The 25,642-nt window shown below is 40.7% G+C and overlaps 1 protein-coding gene across 1 annotated transcript in view; it reads left to right on the top strand.

Moving 5' to 3' along the window:
* The window catches only part of ARID5B (AT-rich interaction domain 5B), a 173,317-nt gene that overhangs the window by 81,265 nt on the left and 66,410 nt on the right, over positions 1-25,642 (top strand). Inside the window, exon 4 of the mRNA XM_010985777.3 lies at positions 2,125-2,355. Coding sequence (XP_010984079.1) covers positions 2,125-2,355 — 231 coding nt within the window. The remainder of the gene's footprint in view (positions 1-2,124; positions 2,356-25,642) is intronic.

Below are 25,642 nucleotides of genomic sequence, written 5' to 3'. Positions count from 1 at the left end.
TCCGTCATAGAAAGCAAATAGGTAGAATTTTGGAGTTAACAGGTTTTTGAATGGTATATACAATATATAGAAGATGGTATTAGTTGTTGAGCATACTCAAATAGGACCTCTCTCATCTTGGGTGATCTTGGACAAGTCTTGGTCATCTTGAACAAATAGAGTATAATAGTACAATTAACACATCAGAGGCTGCTTCATCAAATAGCACTTAGAGCTTAGAGTTTTGATGATGTTTGTGAACATTTCCACTAAACCTTTTTTTTTTTTTCAGTTTAATTCTATAGAAAGCACAGATTTGACTCCAAAGGGTGAACTAGTGTCTGAGTCTACTGGTAAAAATGTCAAATTGGCATGTCTTGGGACATATATCAGCATTTCAAACCTACTTTTCACTTGGGAACTTGCCTTTAGTGTAAACATATTTCCTTTTAATTAAGTGTGCCAGCTGATGAAGTAGCTACCCACAAACCAACCAGACAGGAGTCTAAGCAATATAAACTGTTAAAAGATGTCATCTTGAAAGCAGCTAAACATCTCCACTCTCAAGCCTCCAGCCTGAGGAACTAAGTGAACATAATTAGAAATACATCTGGCTATTGGCCTCCTATCTGAAAAGGTCACATGCACACCTTCCATTGGTACTGGTTATGTTCCATCATTATGTTCTGTCCTTACTCATTCGTCTCCCACTGGTTACCAGATGGCCACAATCATGTTGGTATCCTTAACAACTGTTTTGTGCAATTCCCTGCAGCATGGTGAAGGCTTGAAATACTGAGTGTTTTCCCTTTGGATAAGCAAGTGAGATAACTGGGAATTGCTTCTAACGCCCTGATGGTGCGGTTATAGAATGATGGCAAACTGGGTCATGGAGCCTACATTCAGCCTGACATTGTGCAAGCGGTACAATACCAAAGGTGGGGGGCAGGGGGTTGCCATTTCTCAGACTTAAGATGAAGGAAGAAGGATTATCCATACAGAATCTGGTTTTTATAAACAAGCACTTAATATGGTGAGGGGTAAATAAACATTAAGATATCCTAAGAGGGAGCTTCATTAAGGTTGCTGACATGTTCTTGTGAGTCAGGCTGGTTCTGATGGAGCTCTCACAAGGATGCTGGGGGAGTCCTCTCAGTGTGGCTCTCCGAGTTGTGCCAAGTTACCAGATGGATCTGAGGAACATTAGAAGATAGGGGGTATGGGTCGGGGGAGGGCGGAGAAGGTGGATGTATCAATCATGTTGAGATAGATCATGTCGCAAAAACAAATAACCTCCAAATCACAGTCTCACTTAAAACAACAAAAGGTTTCTTTTCTGCTTATGTTATACATCCATTTAGGATCAATCAGGGGCTTTGCTCCATGTTATCCTAACTCCAAGACCAGACGGGCAGGCTGGCCACTATCTGAAACTTTACAGATGTCCAGAACAAAGGGAAGGAGGGAGTGTGGTCAGCTGCACACTGGTTCTTAAAGTAGCCACCCACTTCTGCCACGTTTCATTGACCAAAACCACACAGCCACTTGTCTTCAATGGCTTGGGAAGCACTGTCTTTCCACCGGACCATAAAGAGAGCAAGAAATATTTGCTGAACGGCGCTAATAGCCACCAGAGCAGATGATAACGCTCTTTAGACCCGGGGATGTCTCTCGGGGCCCAGATGACCTTTACAGAGGCTTCAAGCACTGAAAGATTATCTAATCTAAAATAAAACCAATACCAAATTGTAGAAAGAAGTATGAAGAAGCTCAGCTAAATTCTGATTTTTCCTACAGTGATGACTTTAATGCTTATGTATATGTATCTGATTCTTTCTAGACAGTTTCTTTGTTCTGCTGCTTGCTTGTGACCCAGACATTGTTTAATCTGTCTAGAGGGTTAACCATCCCACTCTTTGTTTTCCCTGCCAGTAACCCAAGACTTTTTCATGGAGCCGGGTGGGTGTGGTGGGGCTGAGAGGATGCTGGCATTAGCCAGACTGTGCTAAATGTGAACTGATACAAGAGTCCTGTTGCCTATATTTTTAGTACAAAATCAGAAGTGATCATTGAAATGATGCCATGGCCATGACAGTTCTTTGTTGGAGGGAAGAGGATAATGGAAGTGTTTTCTCGTTTGTCTAGGGGAGGACGAGGAAGAAATGAACGTGATAGTTCTCAGCTATCCTCAGTACTGCCGGTACCGCTCGATGCTGAAACGCATCCAGGATAAGCCGTCTTCCATTCTAACGGACCAGTTTGCATTAGCCCTGGGGGGCATTGCAGTGGTCAGCAAGAACCCTCAGATCCTGTACTGTCGGGACACCTTTGACCACCCAACCCTAATAGAAAATGAGAGCATATGTGATGAGTTCGGTGAGTCTTTTTTTTTTTCTACATGAAATATGTGTGTGTGTGTGTCTAGTTGTTTTCAGTTCTTATGAAGAGCAGTGATGGGGAACAGGGCTTACGTTCACAAGCCCAATGTACCATCCCACCCTGCCCATCCCCCACATTATTGCGGCATAAGACGTCAGTGCCTCCTTGGCAGCCTCTGTTTACTGGGGCTCAGGATTATGATTTAGAATTTGTTGTTCAAGATAGAGTTTGAAGTTGCTTGGTCGACCTTGAAATTGGACTTTATAGGACAGGAAGCTTTCATGCTAGTTGTTTCTTAAACAGCTTTGGCTATTCAGACACTGATTTTTTTTTTTTTATTTAACTGATCACTCCCTTTTCAGTGATAAGGAACTGTAAAAATGCACCAGTTTAACCACTTCAGTACTAGAAGGTGGATAGATAGATGATAGATCCCCATGCCCCTGAATTTTTTCCCATACACGTATCTTTATATACTATGCCCATCAAAGATGGGCATGTGTACACATATCTTTATCTGCATCTCTGTTTAGCTGGTTGATCATGTGTCTCTGTAGATAGAAGGGAAGGAGGAGAAGATAGCACATCGTCAGTTTAGGAGACCTTGCATGATGCCGTGAATGACTGGAGGCAGGCTGAGATCACATCTCTCACATCTTGACTTTCTCATCTCTTCACTGAAGAGATTGGATTGTACCAGTGGTTCTCAATAGGCTGGACAGTGATATCAGAATGCCCTGGAGGTGCATCATCAAACTTGTTCCTTGCAAGTTCCTATACTTTTTATAGAGGCAAGAACGCCCTCTGCCCTCACCCTACCCTTCTCTGGGAATCACCATCAGAGTGACCAGGGTGATGACTGAACCGCGCTAACTCCCTCCTGGGTACCTGGGTGGAGAAGTGGCGGAGACCCCTGGCATAGAGAGAGCACGGGGTCCCTTTGGGCAGGAACATTACTTGATTCTGTTGCGTAATGTTTTCCCAAGGCTGACTAATTTGCAGATTATTTAGATTCAGATTATTCTGTTTAACCAACCATTAACAGGCCTCACCATGGTTTCAGGAGTCCACTGTGGCCTCTCCAATCTGATTAGTCATGACTCCAGCAGCCCCCTAGCTGCTGCGGGAGGGAGATTGTAAGTAGGTGTGTGGGCAGAGGAGGGGTGAGGATGATGGGAGGGGATATCTTGATCAAAGAAGGAAGGGAGGAAGGAGAGGATGCAGACCCAAGTTTATTGGACACGACTTTGTTTAATTGGATACGACTTTGTTTTTTTCTTACAGACTGTTTTTTCAGATGCCTTTCACAAGTCTGGTCTTGTTGGTCTGTAAGAGTAATAGTGTTTATACAAGTTATTTTTCCTTCTTCCAAGAAGATTTTATTGTCATTCTTAATATTCACATAACCTTTTTATTCATGTAGATGAATGTATCCAATACCTTTTTTAAAAAAAAATACTCTTTTCAGATCAGCATTTATAAACCTTCCCTTTTCAATACTTCTCTTGTGTGTTTCCCCTGTATCCCCTACTCCCAAGCCCTCCATTCTGCTTGCTACTCTCTAAATTCCTGACACAAAATAAAACTGAAAGAATGCTTTCCCTCATTCAAGATTATTCATAATTAGAGTTTCACAATGTAATATAATGAAAAAGTGTTTTAACCTTTTTGGCTAATTTAAGAGTTATTAGTCATTGAGTTTCAAAGCTGTTGCATCTCGAATTGGTAATAGAAAGAAGTTCCGATTTAACAGCGATCACAATGGTTGTTAAGAGTTACTAAATTAGTTGTAAACGTTCTCACAAACACAAGTGTGTGACTTCTGAATGTTTTCCTGAACTTTCTTCTGGTATGGCTAATTTTAATGCTGTTTTTCTTCTCCAGCCTCTTAAAGCGGAAGCTTTCTTTTGGAATAATGGTACCTTTAAAGAGCTTCTAGATGGCTAGTCCAATGATAATTAGAACATTCGATTTTTTTTAGTTGTCTGTACCCCAAATAGTTGGTACCACTTAGTGTATTTCATTTTAGTAAGTGAACAAAAAAAAGCTTATTCTGACCTGATTTGAAGACCTTCCCCAACATCCCTCACCCACCTTCCCCTTTTGGTCATACATCTTAATTTCCAGAGAAATTCCTTTAAAACCCCCAACTGGTTATATTTGAAATCAACATGGGTTAAAGGGTTTGTTAAAACGCAGGTTTGGGTTTCTCCAACCAACTAACAGTTGGTGGAAGAACATAAATTTAATTAGTGACTGGCATTAAACAAATGTTCCTAATATAAAACACTGCCAGATGACTGAAACACTTCTGTCAGATTACCACGAGTGCCAGGGGGCCCACAGATGAATTTTCTACACAGTATATATTCTGTACCACACGTTTGGTGACTTATGTAATTGGTCAAATGTAATTTAGGTAACAGTATGCCTAGGCTGTAAAAATCCGATTTTATTAGCCATATCACCAGGTGGATGAATGGTGGAGCTGATGGCAAACACTTTATAGCATTTAGCAGCTACACCTTTGACACATGAAATTCATAAATTGCCATAAAATACCTCCAAGGCCCTTCTCCAAAGGACAGTGTCTGCTTTCCTCTGATTAAATAATGTTTATTTTATTAACTAATATATTTTTTGCTTTCTTCTATTAAATGGAATTATGGAGTGTGGGTGGGAGGGAAGGAGGTGTTCAAAAGATGAATAAAACACCGTCCTCGCTTGTTTTGAGGATTTAAACTCTAATTGGGGAAGACAGGATTAACGTACCTGAAAGGTTAACTAATGTTACAAGAAAGTCAATGATTAAGTATTGGGTGAATGTTGCAGAAAGCAAGTACGGTCAGGATTTTGCGCAGTAAGCTGGTGGGTGGAGAAGGTGGCAATGGCTGGAGGTGGTGATCATGGCGAGGGGTCAGGGAAAGCCTCATGGGAAAGGCAGGACTGAATCTGGTGTTAAAAACAGGGAGAGAGGTTATTAGAAAGGTTTTGGAAACACTTAGATCATTTAAAAGTCATGTCCTGACTCTCTAAGTTAGGAATGGCCGCCTTCACCCTGGGTCAGCTGTGGGTCTCTCCTTGGTTTGTTTGCCCTTGGTCATCACCCTCAGGAGGTCCTGCCATCTGGGTGGGTTTTATAAATGGCTTGGTGCCCTCTCTACCAATGGGACATGACTGTGAGTTGGTGGACCAGGGCTGGGACAAACCCAGGCTGTGGCTTTGAAACGGAACTGGGCTTTCTAACTCGGGTAGGGATGCCCCTGCATTTCCTCAGTGTGCCATCCAGTTTCCTCACACAGCCCAGGTTCATCTCTGAAAATGAACTTTGCTCGTGTGGCAACCTTGCCCAACTCCCCAGACACCTCCCCGCTTCCCACTGTTTTAATGTTGTCCACTGAATAACACATCTAATTGAACAATAAAAGTAAGGCTTTTAAATCTACACTGAGTTCCTGTAAATAAATTCTCCATGGAATTTTATGAAGCTGTTTAATGAAAAGTTTGATTAGAAACTATTAAAGAAAAATACAATAGATGAAATTTCATCATTTAGTCCCACATTACAGTAGTGTCATTTTGATTTTTATTTACATTGAGATATTCAGAATAGAGTAAATATATCCTGGTCTTAATTAACTATTCTCCTTACTTGGGAAAGGTTATTTTAGGCTTGAAGGGTTTTGATAGCATACCATCTGCTTTCTTCACTGTATTTTATTCAACTCCCTTTCTTGCTTACATCGCAGCACAATGTCTAAACCTATGACATAAGCATAAATTGAATCATATTAATGCTAGGTGATTGAAAAGCTTCAACCCCAACATCCTGCCCGCGTTCTTCCATCTTGTCAGTTACAGTGCTCTTAAGGGCAATGTGCTCTTTTCTTAGAAGCACAAGAGAATTGACTATTTTTAAAACTAAAGCAGTGGACGCCTCAATAAAGCATTACGGAAACTGGTTGTATTGCACATGCAGTTAGCAAATGAGATTATAATAACAATGAGGGGTAAGTGACATCATGAATGGCAATTTTTTTCCATAAAAATCTTGACCCTGTGTATAATTCCTCCCCCCACTGTCCTGTCAAGAATCTGCTAACATAAGGCATTCTCTGATGCCTCCCACCTTGCTTTTACTTCTTTTTAAAATTTGATTCTTCTTTTATAAAAACACACACTGCCATTTATATTGTATTATTGTCTATGCTGTAGGGAAGACACACACATGCAAACATTTTGTCTGTTTTTCCTGGTAGAACAATAAAATGTCCACCAGTTTGTAATGCACAATGTTTACATTAATATCACACAGATTGATTTCACATGTGTGAAGTGTTGACAGCTAAATCCAAACAGAGGCACCCCACAGTACAGTAGATAAATGGATAACTTTAAGGTATTGGCTTCTGTCAGAGATGGAAGGCAGACTCAACATAAATGAGATGAAATCAGTTTTGTAAGGTGGGTGAGGCTAAATGGATTAAGATATAGTTCATTAAGAAATAATAAAAATGCGGTTTATTTTGGTTTGAGTTTTGAATTGCAAAGAGACATAAGTCGTACTTCAAACTTCTTTGGCAGATGGTGTGTGTGTGTGAGTGTGTGTGCGTGCATGGGTGTGCTCGTGTTTCTTGACCAAGGAATGGGATGGGGTTAAAGGAAGGATGTGGTAAATCACCTGACAAGAACAGAGGTGAGATGAGCTGTCATCTTGGTGTTTGGTCCACGTGTAGAATGCCATGAGCTCTGATCTTCTGGGAGAAGTTGGCTACATCCGTATTAAAACATACATTCTGCTCAGGGGCTGAGAGGCAGGGGGCAGTTGGACAGCGTGGCACAGTAAAAAGAGTGCTAGGCTTATAGGCAAACAGCCCAGGTTTAATCAAGGCTCAGCCGTCTGATTTGTTGTGCCTCCGGGCAAGTGACGTAAGGTCCCTCCCTTGTCCCATCTATAAAATTCAGTAGTAACAGCCCACTTGCTGGGCTCAGAATAAGTCTGTATCCACTTGATTTAAAAAAAAAAAAATTCTCTTGGTAAATGAAGATTCTCTCCTGGTTTCTATTACAGTCTTAGACCTCAGACAGATGTAGGTCGTCATCTAAACTGATCTTGCTCTTTGAATAAAAAAGGAACCATTTTCCTAAGGCTCTGAGGCTCTTACTAGGACCTGAATGGAAAAGAAAAGTTTTTACTTTTTACAATATGTTTGAAAGAAGCTTTTCTGACTCGGCCCAGAACTTTCCCTTTCCATTTTCCTGTTGGGTGAAATAATGACATAGACAAAAGAAAAAAAAGTAAAGGGAAGGAGAGACACAGAAGAGGGAAAGAAACCTTGATTTTTTTTATGAAAGAACACCCAAGACAGTATAAAATTATTTTGAAGCGTAAAGGATTAGCTGGACTCTGCCTCTTCCCCTCTAAACATCACGTTTTACTGGAAATGAAAGGAAAGGCGGTTGTTTTGTTAAGGATCATGGGAATTCGTAAGTGAGTAAACATTTTTTTCCTTGCCAAAGTAGGTTTCATGGTCACAGTGGATTTCAGTGATCAAATGGCTTTGTTCCTGGCCCCTGTCCACACTCAGGCTTTCCCTGCCTCCTGCCTGCGGTGCCCACCAACCTCCCAAATGATAACAAGGCAGATGTTTCTCTTTAATTGAAGTAAAGTGAGAAAGGAGTTGGGCTTCTGGTATATTCTGTTTCTGCAGAAGACCTTAACCTTCAGAGATCTCACTTGGAGGGCTGCTCTGTCTTGGACATTTTCTAGAGGTTCTGTTTGTCATTAGGGAACGGTCTAATGAAGGCCATGCTTGGTACCTTCTCTTTATTGCATATGCTGCCAAAGCAGGGACAGAGAGGATGTTAAGTTCATCAAACCCAAAAAACTCTGCTGGTAGAGATGTGTAGGATGTGTCCTATAGGACATTACCGTTAACATGTGGCTTTGTCCTCCAGGACAGTAAGACACAAAGAGGGCTGGAGGACAGGCTTCTTGGGCAGAGGTGTTGGAAGCTAGGGTCTCATCTCTTTTGGGTTTTTATGTTGCTACTGTAAATTAATTGACAGAGTCATGATATATGGAATGGATAGGATTAATGGATTTCTTTTCTATTTTTGGAACCTGAAAGGATATTTTAAAATAATGCTGGATTCCTTTTGCAGCTGAGTGGACTCAACGGGTTGTTAAAAACTGCTTGGACTCGGGTTCAGTAACCTCTTGTTGACCCCAGAAGAAAGGATGTGTGTCTGTATTGGTTAGTATTTCACTTAGCATTTCATCTGGAAAAGCAAAAAAGCTATATCCCATTACATTAGCAAGATCAACATATTCCTTTCTAGGGCAAAATATATTTTTATCAATTAAAATATATATACACACACACACACAATCTATAGGAAAGAGCCAGGTTATTGAAAAAATCACAGGCAAAAGTGCTAGTTAGGGGTAGGGTTTGTGGAATGAGATTCAGAATAAGTCCGTACTCACTTAATTTTTAAAATCCTCTTGATGAATATTCTCTCTAAACCTCTTCATTCTATCCTGTCAGGGAAATTGGATTGATTTAGGTTCCTTGGACTGTATGTAAGGATGTCTGGGGATGCCTAGAGCCCAACACAGTACCTGAGACACACAATGCCCTTATCCACTCATGCGTTTCACCAGTATCTATTAAATACCTACAGCGTGACAAGGACCGTTGTCCCTGTGCACACAGTTGTGAGCAAGACAGAAAAATTCCCCACTCTTAAGGAGCTTACAGTGCGGTATGTGGGAAGGGCATTGGCAAAATGTGGGACAGCCATGGACCATACCTTGTAGGGTTGTTGTGAAGATTAAACGGGTTAATGACTTAAAGCACTTAGATGGTACATGGCATGTACTGTTTAAGTACTCATTGTCAACTGAACCTTCCTGAACCTCTTGCATCCAACACAACCTTAACCACATATCAGGCCCTCAGTGATTCCTCCAAAAACACCCTCAAAATGGTTATATACCTATACAGGCTGCTAGAGAAAATGAGGTATAGTACACTACTCAAACTCATTCGACATCCATTCATTCCAGAAATACTTGTTTGTTTGTCCTTCAGCCTGGAATGTGTTTCCACAGATATCATGGGTCTGGCTTCTCATCATTCCAACCTCAGCTCAGATGTCTTCTCCCCAGAGAAGTCTTCTCTGACCTCCCCCTTTCCACAAATCCGGCTCTATCCCATCACCCAACATATAATTATCTTCCTATAATTCATCACTATCAGAAATTAGCTCCTATACTTTTTTTTTTTTAACATGCTTTAGTCTGTCTCTCCCTTCCCCACCCATACTATAATGTAATCTCTTTAAGAGCAAGAAACTTTTCTGTCTTTTCAATACTTGGCACATAGTAGGCGTGTAATAATTATTGGTTAAATGAGTGAGTGGATCCGCTCATACTGTGTGTCAATATCACTGCTCTCTGCCATTTTACAGATGAAGACACTTAAGCACAGTAACATTACTCAGCTAGCAAGTGGGAAGACCAGGGCTTGAACCTAGACAGTGTGGCTCAGTATCCACACTGTTAACTCTCACACCGGAGTGCCTCTCAGCTTGGACCTGGCTCAGAAAGATCTTTCAGACTTCCAGAGATCATCAGGCTGACAGGAAACAGTTAACTGACTACCAGGTCTTTAGATAATGAACGTAAAATAAGCTCTGTAGGATATAGAGATTGGAATGTGTAGCAGTGGTTAAGAAAGAGAATGGTCATAAAGATTCAAAAGCTGCAAATCACTGGATAAGGATGAATACACTCTGATGCCAGCCCCTGTCTTCTCTGGTCTGTGATACACCATCTCCCTGCTTCAGCCCTTGCTGTCCTTTGGTCTCTTTTCAATACACCAACCAGAGTGATCACTTCCCTGCTCAAGTCTCTCGTTGGCTTCTCCTCTCATCTCATCAGAGAAGCAGATGTGAGCATAGAGTCCTTTAAGGGTTGGGGCTACTTAGTTGAAGGAGTCGGTAGTAATCTGCCCTGTGTTCTCCTGGATTCTTTTTAAGACATGGGATTGCTATGCTGACAGAACTTTCATTATACACCTCTCTGTAATTTTCTGCTTAGAATGCACTGGCTTTCCCAACTTGGCATCCTTTTTTTTAAATGAAAAAATTATAGGTCTAATTTCAAGAAATGAAATGTATGCAAGCTTTTCTGCTTTTGTCACTTCTTTATTCCTGTAGCACATAAATCATTTCCCTTTTTAAAATTAAATTTCACTTGCCATGATTTGGTAATGGGTTTTCAAAGGAGGCAAAGTAGCCAAGCTCTCAGCTCAAGAGCCAGCTGTGCTGCCTGCTCAGGAAATCTCATTGCTGGCTGGCCTGGGCCTTGATCCCATCATCTGGGCTTTATGCTCCCTTTGGAAGTTGCCTAGAAATTCTCTCCCTAAGACTTGCCTCTCTGAACGGCCTTTCTGGCTCTCCAGGTGCCATCTTGGTGTGCTACAGAACATGAGACTTGGGCAGAAAAGATTGGTGCGTTCGAATGCTTATTGGGTGCTTATTCATTCATTGAGACCGGCTGTAAGTCAGAGCTGCAGGCATTGTTGGGATCTTGGTCTCTGTTCTCAAGACACTTAAAAATCAAGTTGGTTGAGATAAGACTTGGAGCAGTGGTTACTACCAATATTATCTGTGATCCTTTTAACAATCTCGCCTTTGACCTGTGAGCAATCTTATGGTAACCCAGTTACCGCAGGGTCACGGACCAAGCATGCTGCTGAAATTAGAGTGAGCACCTTCCTCGCCTAGTCTGCTGACCCCTGTGGATGGTCACACTTTTCTACCACAAAGTGAGAGGAGCATGGAGCTAAGAGCCTGGAGTTATCCTGAAGTTCAAAAGAGACGATATCTGCCAAGCTTTGCAAGTGGGAAAGCCACATAATGGACACTGCAGGGCAGTCTGCAAAGGGCTAACTGAGGAGGTCAAACTCTAGGGGCCACTGAAGATAAAGGATGCATGAAGGAGGGCCCGGATGTCAGGGGAGGCCTCTTAGAGGAAGTGGAGCTTCAACTGGACTTTGAGGGATTCAAAAAGGAGGAAGTTATTTCAGGTGAGGAGGTGGAACTACTCTGGACTTTGAAAGCTCAAAGAAAGAGGTTTTTTTCCTTTGCCATTTTTAGCTTTCAGCGTAGACAGAAAAACAGCCTCCACAAGCAAAACCCTTTTTCTCTTCCTAGAAGATGTCACCTTCTACTGAGGCAACATGTGGTCCTGAGTCTTTCTCTCACAGGCCCCATTGTGGTTAGGACCCAGAGGAAGCATCTTGGAGGAAAAGTCAACTTGTCTCTTATTAAATTAGAAATGTTCCCATGGGTCTATAAGAAAGAAAAGGAAAGAGGCACCAACTTCACAGTAGGGAGTAAAGGATGAGATGCCTACTTGATTTCTTGGCTGTTTAAAGGCTACTTCTAGGCTGAAAGAGTAGCTTCAGAATTATCACCTTGGACCCTTTGCTCTTGTCCCCTCTGTGTTACTCAGTGCTTTTCCAGAGTTATTTTTTTCCTTCTGCTTGATATTAAAGTTAACAACTTCAATTGCATTTCTCTCCACTAAATTCTAAGCTCCTATGGGGGTAAGAATCATGCCTTACTCATCTTTGTATCAACATATGTTTGTTGAAATGATATAAAAACTCCGCTAGATTCCAGAGGGCTTCAAATCTCCATCATCTTGTTGCCTTTCTTAAAGTCAGATATTTCTTGACATCAATCTTTAAGCTTTTGTTCATTGCCAGTTGGTTAAATTCTCAGAGGAAAGTGTCTAGCTCAGAGGAGCCAGGTTTCTCTCAAAGTTTACTTACCTTTTCAGACTAGAGGAATGTCCTTCACTAATTGGTCAGTGTCTCTGGCTGAAGACTGTGCATCTGTTATGATGCTTAACAGGCCCTGGAGTCTGCACAACCTAGGGTGCACTTCCTGAGGAAGGCAAGGGGCATCCTTAAAATAGGGCAGATGGTAGCCTGTATCCAGAAGTCAGTGCATCCACCTTTGCCGCCTCTAACCCACAGGTATCAGAGTTCATTGTGGAAATCAAGGAACCAGTAGCGGGGCTATTAGCATACAGGACTTTGGCAAGTTCTAATTAAATGTGGGCTCTGTGGCTCTGGAACATACATAGTATAGATAGGTCACAGTTCAGGCCAGAGACTTATCAGGAAGTGCTGGGAAAGAAAAGGCCTAGCCAGTATAACGTTCATTACTAGGAAGATCACTTGGTGAATGGCACTCATGCCCCAAGGATACTTCGTGGGTCGGTGGCTTCCTCTGTGTTGTCCATGGGTGGGGATGAGGTCTTCTGGCTCCCAGGAGAGTTCCGCAGAGGATCCTGGTTGAGGCGCTTGCACCACACTCAGGGTTTAGGAGGTCACACGTTTTTCTTCACAGTCCCAGACATGAACGTTAGGTCTTTAAAAACAGGAGATAAAATATTTTAACAAAGATATCCCATGCAGTGTCAGAAACTATACTCTAGCAGGGCACTGACCACTGCCCCATCCCCAGCACACGTGCTTTCAGAAGGGATGGGCAGAGGTCAGTGCCCTGCTAGAGTATAGTTGCTGGTTCTTTTGAGGTTTGTTTTTATTGTAGCACAGATGACAGGTCTGCTGCTCTGGAGAGCACATTCTATCCCATAGTTCTTGAAAGAAAGGAAGCCGATGTGTGTCAGGACTTGAACAAACAGGGACTATTCAAGGCCTCTTTGAATTGGCTTGCTGACCCTTGGTGCCAAGGTCATCTGCCCAAGCTGAGGAGGTGGCCTCAGAGAAATGCCGAGTGTGGTCTCACCCCTGCCAACCCCGGTAAGTGCTCATTCCATCCTCGGCCCAGCCATCCACACCTCATGAGAGGAGTGTCCTTCACATGGAAGAGTGTTCCTCAGACTTCTCAAAGGACTTCGATGCCTTACCTCTGAACAACTCTGTGTAACCAAGGGGACAGGTGTCAGTGGCCCCGTTGGGCAGTTGAATTGATCAAGACAGTCAGTGGCTAAACATTAGTGCAGTGGCAGGACCTCAGTGGGACTTGGGCATGAGTTTCTCACCCCTGTGCCTGTAATGCTCCCCCATGGCTGTGTGACCCAGTGCTGAAGGGTCACGCACACACAGAGCTGCGAGATTAGATGCAGCAAACCCCAATAACCAGAACCTTCAGTTAACCAGATGCTTCCCATCCCTCATGCCCTTTGTACAATATTTCAAGAAGGAAAAAAAAGTAAATAGTAAAAAACAGCTTATATTTTTGAAAATATTTTTCTCATTATGAAATTATTTCCATTTTGAAAAGTACAAGTATATTAATAATAATTGCCACTCTTCTGTGAGCATGGACCATATGTCAGGCCTTATGCTAAGCTCCTTTACATACATTTTCTTGCTTAATCTTTACAGCACCCCTATAAGGAGGCCCACATTCACCATCAGTTCACAGGGGAGGAGACAGACTCTCAGAAATTTTACAGGAGCTCCCAGCCACACAGCTAGTAAGTGGTCAGACTGGATTCCAGTTCAGGTCTGTCTGGCTTCAAAGCTGGTATGCTTATCCACTCTTGGATATTGCCTCGCTCAGTAGCACCAATAATCTCATCAGTGTTTATCTATTACCTTCCAGTCTTTCTCCAAAGCATTTTTTATTAAGAACATTTTATATATGCAGTCATATCTTAAAATTTTAGTTGTTATAAAATAAACTTTTTCTCATATTATTATAAACATTTTTATAGACACCATTTTAATGGTTGTGTAATACTACATAAAGTGAATTTATCAGAGTTTACATAATCCCTTTTTATTAGAAGTTTAGAGCATTTCCCCCAGGGTTTTGTTTTGTTGCTGTAATGTATAATTAACACTGTAATGAACATCTTTGTATATAAAAAATCAGCATTTTGATGGCTTCTTTAGGATAAATTCCAGGAATCCCTTACTGCCAAAGTTATTTTCCTTCTATGAATAGCAGAGATACCAGATAATCAGAGGCTGCTACGGACTTAGTTCACAATCAGCTCTGTCTACTGAACCTTCCACAGCTGTGGTTGAGGATACTGAGAACCAGAGTTCAGCATGGAGACCCAGGTTTATGCCTTGCTCTAAAGCACAACAGCAAAACATTTCTTCCATGAATACTGGGCTGAGGCAAGAAAGTGGGCTCAGGCAGAGAATTTCACCTCATCATCAGTCATCTGAAGAACTGAGTAAAAATTTGATTTTTACTCTCAGACCTCCTGAATTTGAATGGGTAATGTCCTGTTATCAGTATTTTAATTACTTTATGCACACTTAAGATTGAGACTCAGTGTGGTAGGAATGCCTCTAGTTGGAGTCAGTGGCAGTGGTAGTGGAGAGTGGAAGTGGACAAAGTCGTTATTACCGTCTGCTCCTTCTTCCTTAATTGCTTCTGTCCAGGTGTGATGGAGGAACCACGGGGCTGTAACGGGTGCCGACATGAGTGTCACAGTGTGGCAGGAAGTAGCAGCAGAAAATAGGATATGTGCCTTAGGCAGCAGGTCCAGGTAAAAGGCCCTGGCTTAAGTAAAAGCGCAGAGCCATGATGTGATGCTGGAGGGTACACTCTAGTACTGTTAATGACTGAGAAATTAAAAAAAAAAGCACAATGAACTAGAGAGGACTGGAGGTTGCAATGCGACTGGGTTCAAATGCGACCCTCACACTAAATAGGGAGCTTCGGCAACTCAGTTAACTCCATGTCTTACTGTAAAACAGAAGGTTGGACTAGATTTTTCAGCTTTTTGGGATCTCAGCCCCCTTTGAGAATCTGGTGAAAGCTATGAATCTTCTTCTCACAAAAATTTCATCAGCAGGACTCTGAACAATGTTATTAGCAAAAATTAACACATCTAGCAAATATAGAAAATTCTGCATATGTTTTCCAGGATTCATAGACTATGTGAAGCCTTAGATTAAGAACCTCTAGGCTGTATGCTCTTTAAGATCCCTTCCATTCTCACATACTTGCATTCTTTCAGTGACACAAATAATGATTTGCAATGATTCTCTGTGAACTTTATATTTCATTAATTAGGACAGCTCATTTCCCGAGAACTCCAGTTAATTGAAAAATGTAGTAACAATATCTCACACTTTTATTATATGGAGAGAGTACTATGTATCAGGCACTATCTCAGGTGACTAAATATAATTTATGTCCCTGAATGAGATCCATTTAATGAATCATGTGTGTTTAATATAGTTAAGGCTTCAGTAAAAGGCTTGAAGCCAACTTTACCATTTACTGAGCACTTACTATGTGCATTATTTCCTTAAATTCTCACAACAATACTTTGAGGTAGATACTGTTATCCCAGTTTTGCAGGTGAAAGAACTGAGGCTCAGATCTGTATAAGGAAGTCACCCCACTGAGCTCATTAAGTGGTGGCTCTGGGGTTCGAACCCAGCTCTGTGTACTTGACAGTGGGTGTCCTTAACAGGGTTCTGCTCTTTTTAGTAAACTGGCGACTCCTCTAATTCACTTAAATAATAATTATAGAATCCATCTTGTGCTAAAAATATTTGACAAAAAAAGGACTGGAAAAAAAAAAAATGTTCCTGCAGGGGTAGCCAACTGCATTCTCCGCGTTCACCTGCACAGTCCTCGTTTCCCGCCCTGAACTATGTCCACTGGGTGACTTCTGTGAGTTTACATGTGCTCAGTGGCCTCCGCGTTACCTGGTGTGTACTGAGCACTGCGGTCAGTGAGCTGTTAGGCAGGGAAGACTGCAGGTGATGATGAGGTTTGTGCCTGCAGCAGGTGTAGCACCAGGCCCGGTGCTCCATCCGTGTGCCCCGCCAAGCCCATTCTCTTAGTTGCTGTTGACCATCCAGCTTACACAGGGCACACGACGCCCACCGTCCCCATCTGGCTGGTCACCTTTCTGTAGAGTTTTACTGGAACACTGCCATGCCACACTCACGCTCTTACATCTTATCTGTGGCTGTTTTTGTGCCACAACAGCAGAGTTGAGCGTGCCCCACAGAGCTGAAAATCTTTATGCTCTGACCCTTTCCAAAAGAATCTGCTGGCCCCTGATACAGACCAAACAACGTGGAACTGTATTCCATCAAATCTAAGACAACATTGTTTGTGATACACAGCATTTTTATACGTACTGCTAAGAAATAAAAAGCATTCTAATTGTCAGGCGCCAGTTCACTGGGAGACCACCGTTTCTGGAGACATTAAATTGTGCATTTACAGTCAAAATTTGGTACTTTTCAGAGAGAGATTGTAGAAACATTAAAAAAAACGTAAACACGATCATCTTAAAGACTATTTACCTTTGCCCATTAATCAACCAGTCTGTTGACTCCCTATAAAACCTATAATGATAACAGACAGTATCATGGGGCCCAGTGAGTTAGGAAAGTGCTGGCTTTTTGGCATCTGTCTTCCCAAAGACTGTTGCTATTAATGAGTGGAGGAAATATTTTGGCATTGTTCTCTGACACTATTTTCAACTCGTATTAGTATAAATATTTAGGGTGTTTTAGTACAGTGGCTGTGTGGCAGTAAAATTGTTAGTTCTTTTATCTTAGGGCTGGTATATTTGAACAGTGTGCCTGTTCTTAAAATGTGTTATGAGGCTACGTACAAAAGGCTTTGTAGTAGTTTGGAATGGAAAGCTTCTCAGATGCTGCTTATGGTCAGATTCTTACCAGTCTGAAAAATATGCTAATTACATACAAGGCTCTGCACAAAGAGAGGGAACTCAATATTACAATTTTAAACTCCCTCAAAACAAAAACAGGACACCACTGAAGGGGAGGTAGTGATCGATGTGTAAACAGCATGTGCCTCATCATGTGTACACAAATCAACCATTCGGCTCACACACGTTTGTACACTCAAGTAAAATGTCCAGAGACATCCATACTTGCAAATATAAGTCATGTTTTGTTTTTTCTTCAAAAATAGAAATTTAGGAATTCTGAGTCAGGCTACTTATTACTTGGCTAATTCAGCTGCAGAGTAAGTTATTAATGACCCCCAGATGTTGTTTATAGTGATTGGATATTTTCAGTTGTGAAATAATGTTTTCTTTTTTTATGTGCAAGCGATATTTCTTAATATGCTCTACAGCATCTGAATAAAAGTTTGATGGCAGAACAGTTTGCATGTCCAATGTAATTGCTTCTAAGTGAGCTCTTCATTCTTCACATTTTTAGCTCTAATTGCTTTTTTTCCCATATGTCTAAAAATAAATATTTGCAAGTTTTGCGTTCTGCTACTCATTGTAATACATAAAATATTTGTACACTGAGCAAAATTCACTGATAATGTTCGCAATGGGCTATTTAGAGAAAGTAAGGTTTGTGTGGTAAGAGGAGATAAAATACGTTTTTATTAGTACAAATGCCATAGAAAGCCATTTATCATATTTTGAAAGAATATTTTCAAAGGAGTGGCCAGATATTTGACCTCTGGGACTATTTAAATAGACTCAGTTGGAAAAAGAGATCTAGAGTCAAAAATAGCCTGTTTTGCTATGTAATGGATATTTTAAATCATCTTTGGAAGGTGGCAATTAATTTTTGATTATTGGGACAGGGGCCCCACTATGTAGATTATCCAAGTCCCTGACTTCCCAGGAAGGCCCCGCTGCCTTCATTTCAGTTTATTCCAGCTCATTAGCACCTCCACCCGAAAGTTGGCAGAGAAAAGGAGAGGAAGAAAAAATGAAATCACTTCTGCTGCTCTTAATGGCCTTTGGAAAGAATAGATCATGAATGAAATAGAAGCCAGTGGGAAAAATAAGCTATTGGCTTTTCTGTGTTTTCTTTTATCCTTGCCTTCCTTCATCGACACAGATAATCAATAGTTGGCTTAAAGACTTTTAAATGAACTCTGCACCGGAAGGCTTTGCAGTTATAACAGCAATATCATTATTCTCTTTATACCGTAAAAGACTGGGTAGATTCCAGAGAGGTAAATATTGCCCAGTCTCCATGTTACATGTTCCTGAACTTTTTTTTTTTAAACCTTCCCCTAAAAAGTTTTTATGCACAGAATTCTTCTCCCCCTACCCATATTTTTTCCATATATACATGTATTTTTTAAATTGAAGTATAGTTAGTTTACAATGCTGTGTCAATTTCTGGTATACAGCATAATGCTTCAGTCATGCATAAACATACATGTATTCCTTTTCATATTCTTCACCATAAGTTACAAGTTATTGAATATAGTTCCTTGTCCTATACAGTATGTTTATTGGATTTTGTGAGAATCCTCTTATATTTTGAAGCAGGAGACACTCAGCCAGAGTTCAGTCAGTGTTCTGTGTAATTCAGTGGGTTTGTAAATGTAATTATTGGTGTATTTGTGGGAGAGGATGAGCAGTGAGTCTTTCTACTCTGCCATCTTGGCACCAGTTCTCCCGGCTCCCATGTTAAAGGCAACAATTCTTTGGGTTTAGATACAAACATCTGGTTGGTCACCATATCTTGTGATCATGTCTTGTGACCCTGACCCGGTGATATTTCGCATTATTGAGAACTGGCAGGTTTGGTCTTCATCATATTTGCTTCTTCATGTGTTGCTATATCTACAGTTCCCCAGAACAATCTGACAAAGGTTTACTTTTATCAGAAAGCCTGCTGGATTTATACCACATCTCAGGGTTCTATTAGATGTGACAATAAAGTCATTCTTCCATGTTTGCACCATTTAGCCATCTTTTTGAAATGTATTCTTTAAGGCATCCTGGCTACATGCATCTCAAGTTTCAGCCCCTCTTTTGGACCACCGGGCAGCCCAGAGCTTTTGAGCTTTGTCTTGGAAGCTCCATCCATCAATCAGAATACCAAATTTACATTGTTAGGTTCCCTGGAGGTGTTAGAGCTCTGGATTCAGCAATTACTGTGAATAAGAACCTTGCAGCTAGGGTGCTTGCCAACATTCCAAGTGCTAGCACAATGGAAAAGAGAAGTGGTTTATGTTAGAATATGGTCACATTCTTCTGATTAAACCCACTCAAAAAAGACAACATTGTAATATTTTCCAATGACTGTTTATCATGAATTACGTCAACCTTCGTTTAAATTGCTATTATTTCTCCTTAATGCTTCTTGGTGCCTGCATAATTTACGGCACTGGCAGCCTCGGGACCATGAAATAACCTTTCACAACCAACACACAATAGTAAAGAGCATGGCGTTTTTGTTGTTAATTATTATAGGACTCCTTTAACTTTTACAAAGTGACATAAAATATTGTTGAGGTATTTATGGTTCAAGCTACTTTTACATGGATCTATTTTGCTTCTGGCTAGTTCTTAACTAAAGCAATCATTTGTGGTTATTAGGCCGCCGGAGATATTATGTCAGAACTGCTTTAAGAGTATTATTATGTATCACATGTCATACATGACATGTCAGCACTTGAGGCTGTCTTTCAGTAAAAACAAATGTAATTTTAGTTTGTGCTCTTTTAGGGATCGGCAATTTGTAAGCGAACCTGAGTTCACTTGAAGGTGTCCCAGCCATTCAGGAGGGAGCCTGTCTCACTCAGCCTCCCATCCTTCCCTGTTATTCTCTCTCCTGTGGATTTAAGACCTTTCCAGAACAAACTTTGGCAAAGGTCTAATTCAGAGTGAAGATTTGCTTCTAGGGAGCAATAGAATTAGCAGGGACTGATTAACTGCCTATGGCTGAGCTGGTTTTGATTCCTCCACTCTGTGGTTTTTCATATAGATTTCCTAATCACTGGGTCTTCTAGGCCTGAGGAGAGCCCAGCCCATCGAAGACCCAGCCTTACCGTTCAGAGAGGAGACCCGAACATTGTGGAGAGACGTCTTGGGTGAAGGGTGGTAGAAACAAAAAGGATGGGAACACGTCTGAGTTTCCACAAAGCTACACTTCCAAGCAAACTTTGAATTAATATGTCACTCCCTTGGGTTCCAAATACTATGCATATTTTCCAGTCCTTGCTTATTTAAAGCAAGAAAGGAAGGGCGTGCCAGAAAGTTTTACAAAGAATGAAAACACGTTAATGACTCATGTGAACAATGACTGATTTTCTTAACATATAATTTCTTAATTACTGTCAACCAAAATAATTTGCATAATAATATTTTCCCCTCCCCTCCCCCATCTGTGTTTAAGAGCCATAAAATAGTGGTCAAAGAGCCTATTTGATCAATAGTAGGGAAATGCAACTCCTTAATTCCCAGTGGATTGATGGGACTCTGACATTAGATGTTCTTAAGAATAATCACCTCCAACACAATGGGCAAAATGAGCTTTCCAGTAAAACAAACAGCTTTGAAAAGAGCTTAGGGGCATTTTCTTTAGCTTGAATTCAAGGAGGAAATTGTGACTTTTATGAAACTTGCATAAATTTACATGTATCCTGTCAGAGTTTTAAAATTAGACAACATGCCTGAATGCCCTGGAAATGAGTATGCCATCCAGATTTAGAGTGCTTTTAGCTTTTTTAATTAAAGACATTTCACAAGCCAAGCCCAGAGAAGAAGAGAATTAAGCATTACGTAAGAATGTAGCAAAATTTGAGATTTAATGAGTGAATATTATCAATTTATAAAGGAGATAAAAGGTATGAAAGGAGCAGTCTTTGGGAGTTTTTGCAATTTTTTTTTTTTTTTCAAATGTAAGAAATGGAAGAAGTGAAAAGGCCAGGCTGCCATTTGTTGTAGCCCTCGTTCTGGAACTGGTTCAAAGCTCGCAGAACTGACTGTGGGGCTGTGAGGCTTGTTAATGAGCACTTGTGGCAGTGAACTGGGATCATGGGTTTGTCACATGAATTTGTGTGTGTATACACACACACACACACACACACACACACACATATATACAAAACTCAGAAGATAGAAGATAAGCGTTGTTGCTGCCATGTGGTTGTGAGAAACCCAAAACAAGTAAAATCATCCTAAAGACCACATTTCTAAGAATCAGTGTGAACCCTACAAATGCTAATTTTCAATTCTTCAATAACTGCTACTAGTGAAATGTAGTTATTGAAAATTATTTTTAGCTACACATGTTATACCATTTAAAAAACTTAGACTAAATAGTGTCAGCCCATGTTTGCTTTCCTAGCATGTTATTCATTTATTGAGAAATTCAGAATGTAAAACATCTGGGATTAACTTGGTGTGTGTGAAGTCATCTTTCAAATGTGTATATTTCAGAACTTCTTTTATGTATTTATTTAGAAATATGGGAAAATTCTGTAAACATTTTCTGGAATATATGTAGCATTTGACTATGAAAGAGAATTAGCATAACTGAAAACCCAAATTTCATTTTCTATAAATATTACTCTGCTGGAAGAATGGGTTTCTGAAATTAGAGAATTCAGATTATGGTTGGTGATATTTACAGGCAAGTATCTCTCTTTGCCCTGGACTGAAAGTATGAACCAGAAACGTCCGTTCTGGCCCCTTCTGGGGTGTGATGTGATGTTTACATCTAACTAAAGGAATTAATTTATTTCAGTATTTTAAGGCCTGAGCTGGAGTTGTACAAACCCTATGATGTAGGCATAACAGAGCATGACCAAAAGGGTTGTATCACTGTGGTCTAAAAGCTCTCCGGTTCTGTTCAACAATTAGTCCATGTATTTTATAGCTGAGCCTTTAAGAAACTGGCACCATCAGCATAATCATGGTAATTGGGAAATGATACAACATAGAGAAGAGTCAAAGAAGGGGAGTTATTAATGATTTGTAATTTTCTCCTTTTGGGAGGAGCAGACATGAGACCCAACATTACACAGCTCTTTTCAGTTATTATAAATTGCATATTTTGTAACCATTTTAGTATCTTGAAAGCCCCAGGGCAATTCCCCTTGCCCCATGTTCTCTAATCCTCTTCTTTTTCTGAAATAGAATTAATTCTCTGTGATATAAGCAGAGCTTATATGATTAAGTTTGTTCACCTAGTCCAGTGGACTAGACCAGATGAGCTCTATAATCCTCCAAACACCACTTTCTTGAGATTCTAAAACCCATTCTATGGGGGAAGCTTTTTAGATAGCACAAGGGGTTTCCAGTTAAGGGGCATCTTTGCTTTATTTTAACCCACTAAGGCATGGAGTCCTTGGGAAACCTCCCAACCACCATGATCCCTTATTGTGGCTTTTGCCCTGGACTTGATACGATTCAAGGACCATCATCAAAGGAATATTCAAATCAATGTGTTTTCTGTAGGCAAATATTCCCTGGGTCTTGTGAAGAACTGAAAGGACAGAAAGGATCTGGGAGCAAACCTTCTGGCAGGGAGATTAACTCAAAATTTAAACTAAAACCAAACCAAAAAAATCCCTCAAACCCTCAGTGTGAACAATCCACAGAAATCTTCTGTAACTGGAATACAAGGTTAAATGTGTTCATTGACCAGGGCAGCCAAACCCACTGAACCAGCATCATTAACTTACTATCTCTTTAAGAGTTTAGATGAGGTTTCTAGATCAAGGAAATACTGGAAACAAGCCAAAGAGACATGCGTACGTGTTTTAACAGTTTCCCCTGCCTGGACTGTCAACACACTGGGGCAAGTCTCCCACCCCTTCCCCAGTACCTAGTAGTATGGCAGAACCACACACTGGTGGATGACTTAGAGGAGAATGTTTTGAGGATTTTAGCTCACTGATGTTGGCCAGCTCATGCCCCTTGCAATGGACAACTCTTATGTGTTCATTACAGTAACTTGTTAGCAGATGATCGAATATTTGACAGTAGCAAAATGCTTATTAAAATATTCATTAGTTCAGACTGTCCATGGGTTTGTTTGCTCCTTAAATTTTAAGTGAGGGATCTCTTTCCCACAGTGCTTCCATCAGCCATCATTTGGAGTATAAAACTGACCAGCCCTGAAAGGTGTTGCTGTCTTCAGAGTTCCATGTATACATGCACAGAGTCCTTTTCAGTCTACTCACACCAACTTGACCAAATAGGATAATTATATACACATGGGCAGGTCATTGCCACATTCTGAGGCATATTTTTATATCAGAAATGAAATACTGAAGAGCTTTAGGAACTGGTCAATTTAAGTTTGATTTGAAGGGGGAAGAGTCTAGGGATTTACAGCAGATCATCAAGTCAGAGACAACAGACCCTTATTCAGAACAAGGGGGTGGGGGGAGAGGGAAAGAAGGATAAGATAGCTATGACTTAACAGGACAGACAGTAAGATGTGATAGTAATCAAGTGATAAAGTAAAATTAATAAAAGTGGTACTTTGGGACAAGTTAAGAGGGTTACGTGTGATCTCCCAGTCAAGCCACAAATATTTATTGAGTGGCAGCTGTTCTGCCCTGAACTGTGTGCCCTAGGCACACTGGAGAATGCAGCCTGTTAGGGAGAGTAAGTAAATATATCTGAATTGATTCATAAAACAAATAGTGCCTAGAAGAGTAAGGTGCTAGCTGTGTTATGAAGACTACGTGCACTTGAAAAACGATATTGATTATGGCTAGGGTGGTCAGGGCAGCTTCTTGGAAGGTCTTTAACTTGGAGGGAAGTAGACAAGGCTTAGGGATGTTCATGGTGTTTGGCACACTTGTGTTGACAATAGCTTTGGACCCGATGAAACTTTTATGTGTCACCTCTAAGGGGAGGTAGTCAGAGCAGCTGGTATTTACAGCCTAGTGGGACTGGTGGAATTATGGGTGAAATAGTCCACAGAATACAAAGCCACTAATTTCACAGAGATGAAACCTTTGGTTGGAGACTCTGAGGGCTTTATGGGTAATTTTTCACGCCAGTGCCCCACATCCCTTCTAAATTGTTACAGTAGCATTTAGCTGGCAAATGTGAGTCTCCTTCTTCCTCCAAGAGGCCTTTGAGTGGATGAAGGGAAATAACATGTGCCCATTATCACAGATACAGAAACAGCGTTATTGGAACTTGGGGGATAAAATGTGTTAATGGAAGAGTCTGTAATAAACCAGTACGTGGTTCAGCCACTGCTTTTACTCTTGCATTCTGGTGATAGGATGCTTCTGTGGCCCTTAAAATGAAGTCATCACTTCACAATTGTTGTCTACTCACCTTTGGGTGAAAGATAATAAATATTTAAGAAATTTACCCCTGGGTTTTCATAATGCTTGGTCTGTTTTCTTGTTCATTCTGTTGTGGTTTGTTAATTTAGGTAACTTCACCGAGTTTTCTCATCTTGTATCAAGAATAACACCTGTTTTCCAGGTTGTCCTAAGGATTGGCCAAGATAATGTACAGAAGACTTTTAGCACTGTAATTCTGGTATGGCAGTTTTAAAATAACAGCAATAGTAGTTACGATCAAGGTCACACAAAGATGGAGCTGGTGGTGTCTCCTCTCCTGCTTCCCCTCTTTTGTGTCTTGGATAAAGATAAGAGACTCCTTAGCAACATCCACACAAAGATATGTAAGTGTCTGCCCCTATGTATAAAAGCAGCTTCACGTTCAAGCCTCAGTTTCCTTAGCTTTAAAATGAGATGATAATCCCCTAACTACAGAGTTGCCTATTCCACCATCCATTCATGCTTCTTTCTGTTAAGGTTACCATTCATCAATTCAACAAATATATTTTGGGAGAACTGATTATGTACTAGACATCGCGTTAGACCTCGAGTCAAACTTAATGAATTAAACAGACATATGTCCCCTGTCCCCTGGAAGTCTAAGGATATGAATAGTAAGCAAATACATATAGTCACACACACGCATGCACACAGAGGAGTACAGGCCATGATAAGAGCTACAAGCACAAAAAGATTGCTGTCTAGATTAAATGAAATAATGTATGTGAAAATGCATCATAGGCTATAAAATGTAGACTTTCAGAGACTTAATTTTGCCTAATGTAACACTTGCTGACTGTGGTAGCCAGTGGCTACCACACATGCTCAGTGCCTGACACCACCACTCCTTTTACTTTGAGGCTTATTTCAGAAAAGAGAGTGGAAGGGAGCCTTTCTGTTGAGTTTATAATAGCAATTACAAGCTGATAAGGGCAAAGCATTCATCAAACGATCATACCTCCGGACTTTATCTCTTTGGGTCAAATGTTTCCTGATTGATATTGACTACCATATCTTAAGCAGCTTTGAAGAGATAAGAAGGTAGAAAAGAAATTCCTTTGAAGGAGATCTTACAAAATTATGTTTTCTGATTTTTTTTTTTCCTTTAAAGAGAGAGATTAACTTCTCATTGTTCTTCTTAAAGAGAACAAAAACTACAAAACCACTGAATTGAAGAAAATACAAAGTTTTCATGGAT

Source organism: Camelus dromedarius, chromosome 8, assembly GCF_036321535.1.
Source record: "Camelus dromedarius isolate mCamDro1 chromosome 8, mCamDro1.pat, whole genome shotgun sequence".
NCBI lineage: Eukaryota > Metazoa > Chordata > Mammalia > Artiodactyla > Camelidae > Camelus > Camelus dromedarius.
The sequence above is the reverse complement of the archived record's forward strand: the minus strand, read 5'-3'. Positions and strand labels throughout refer to the sequence as shown.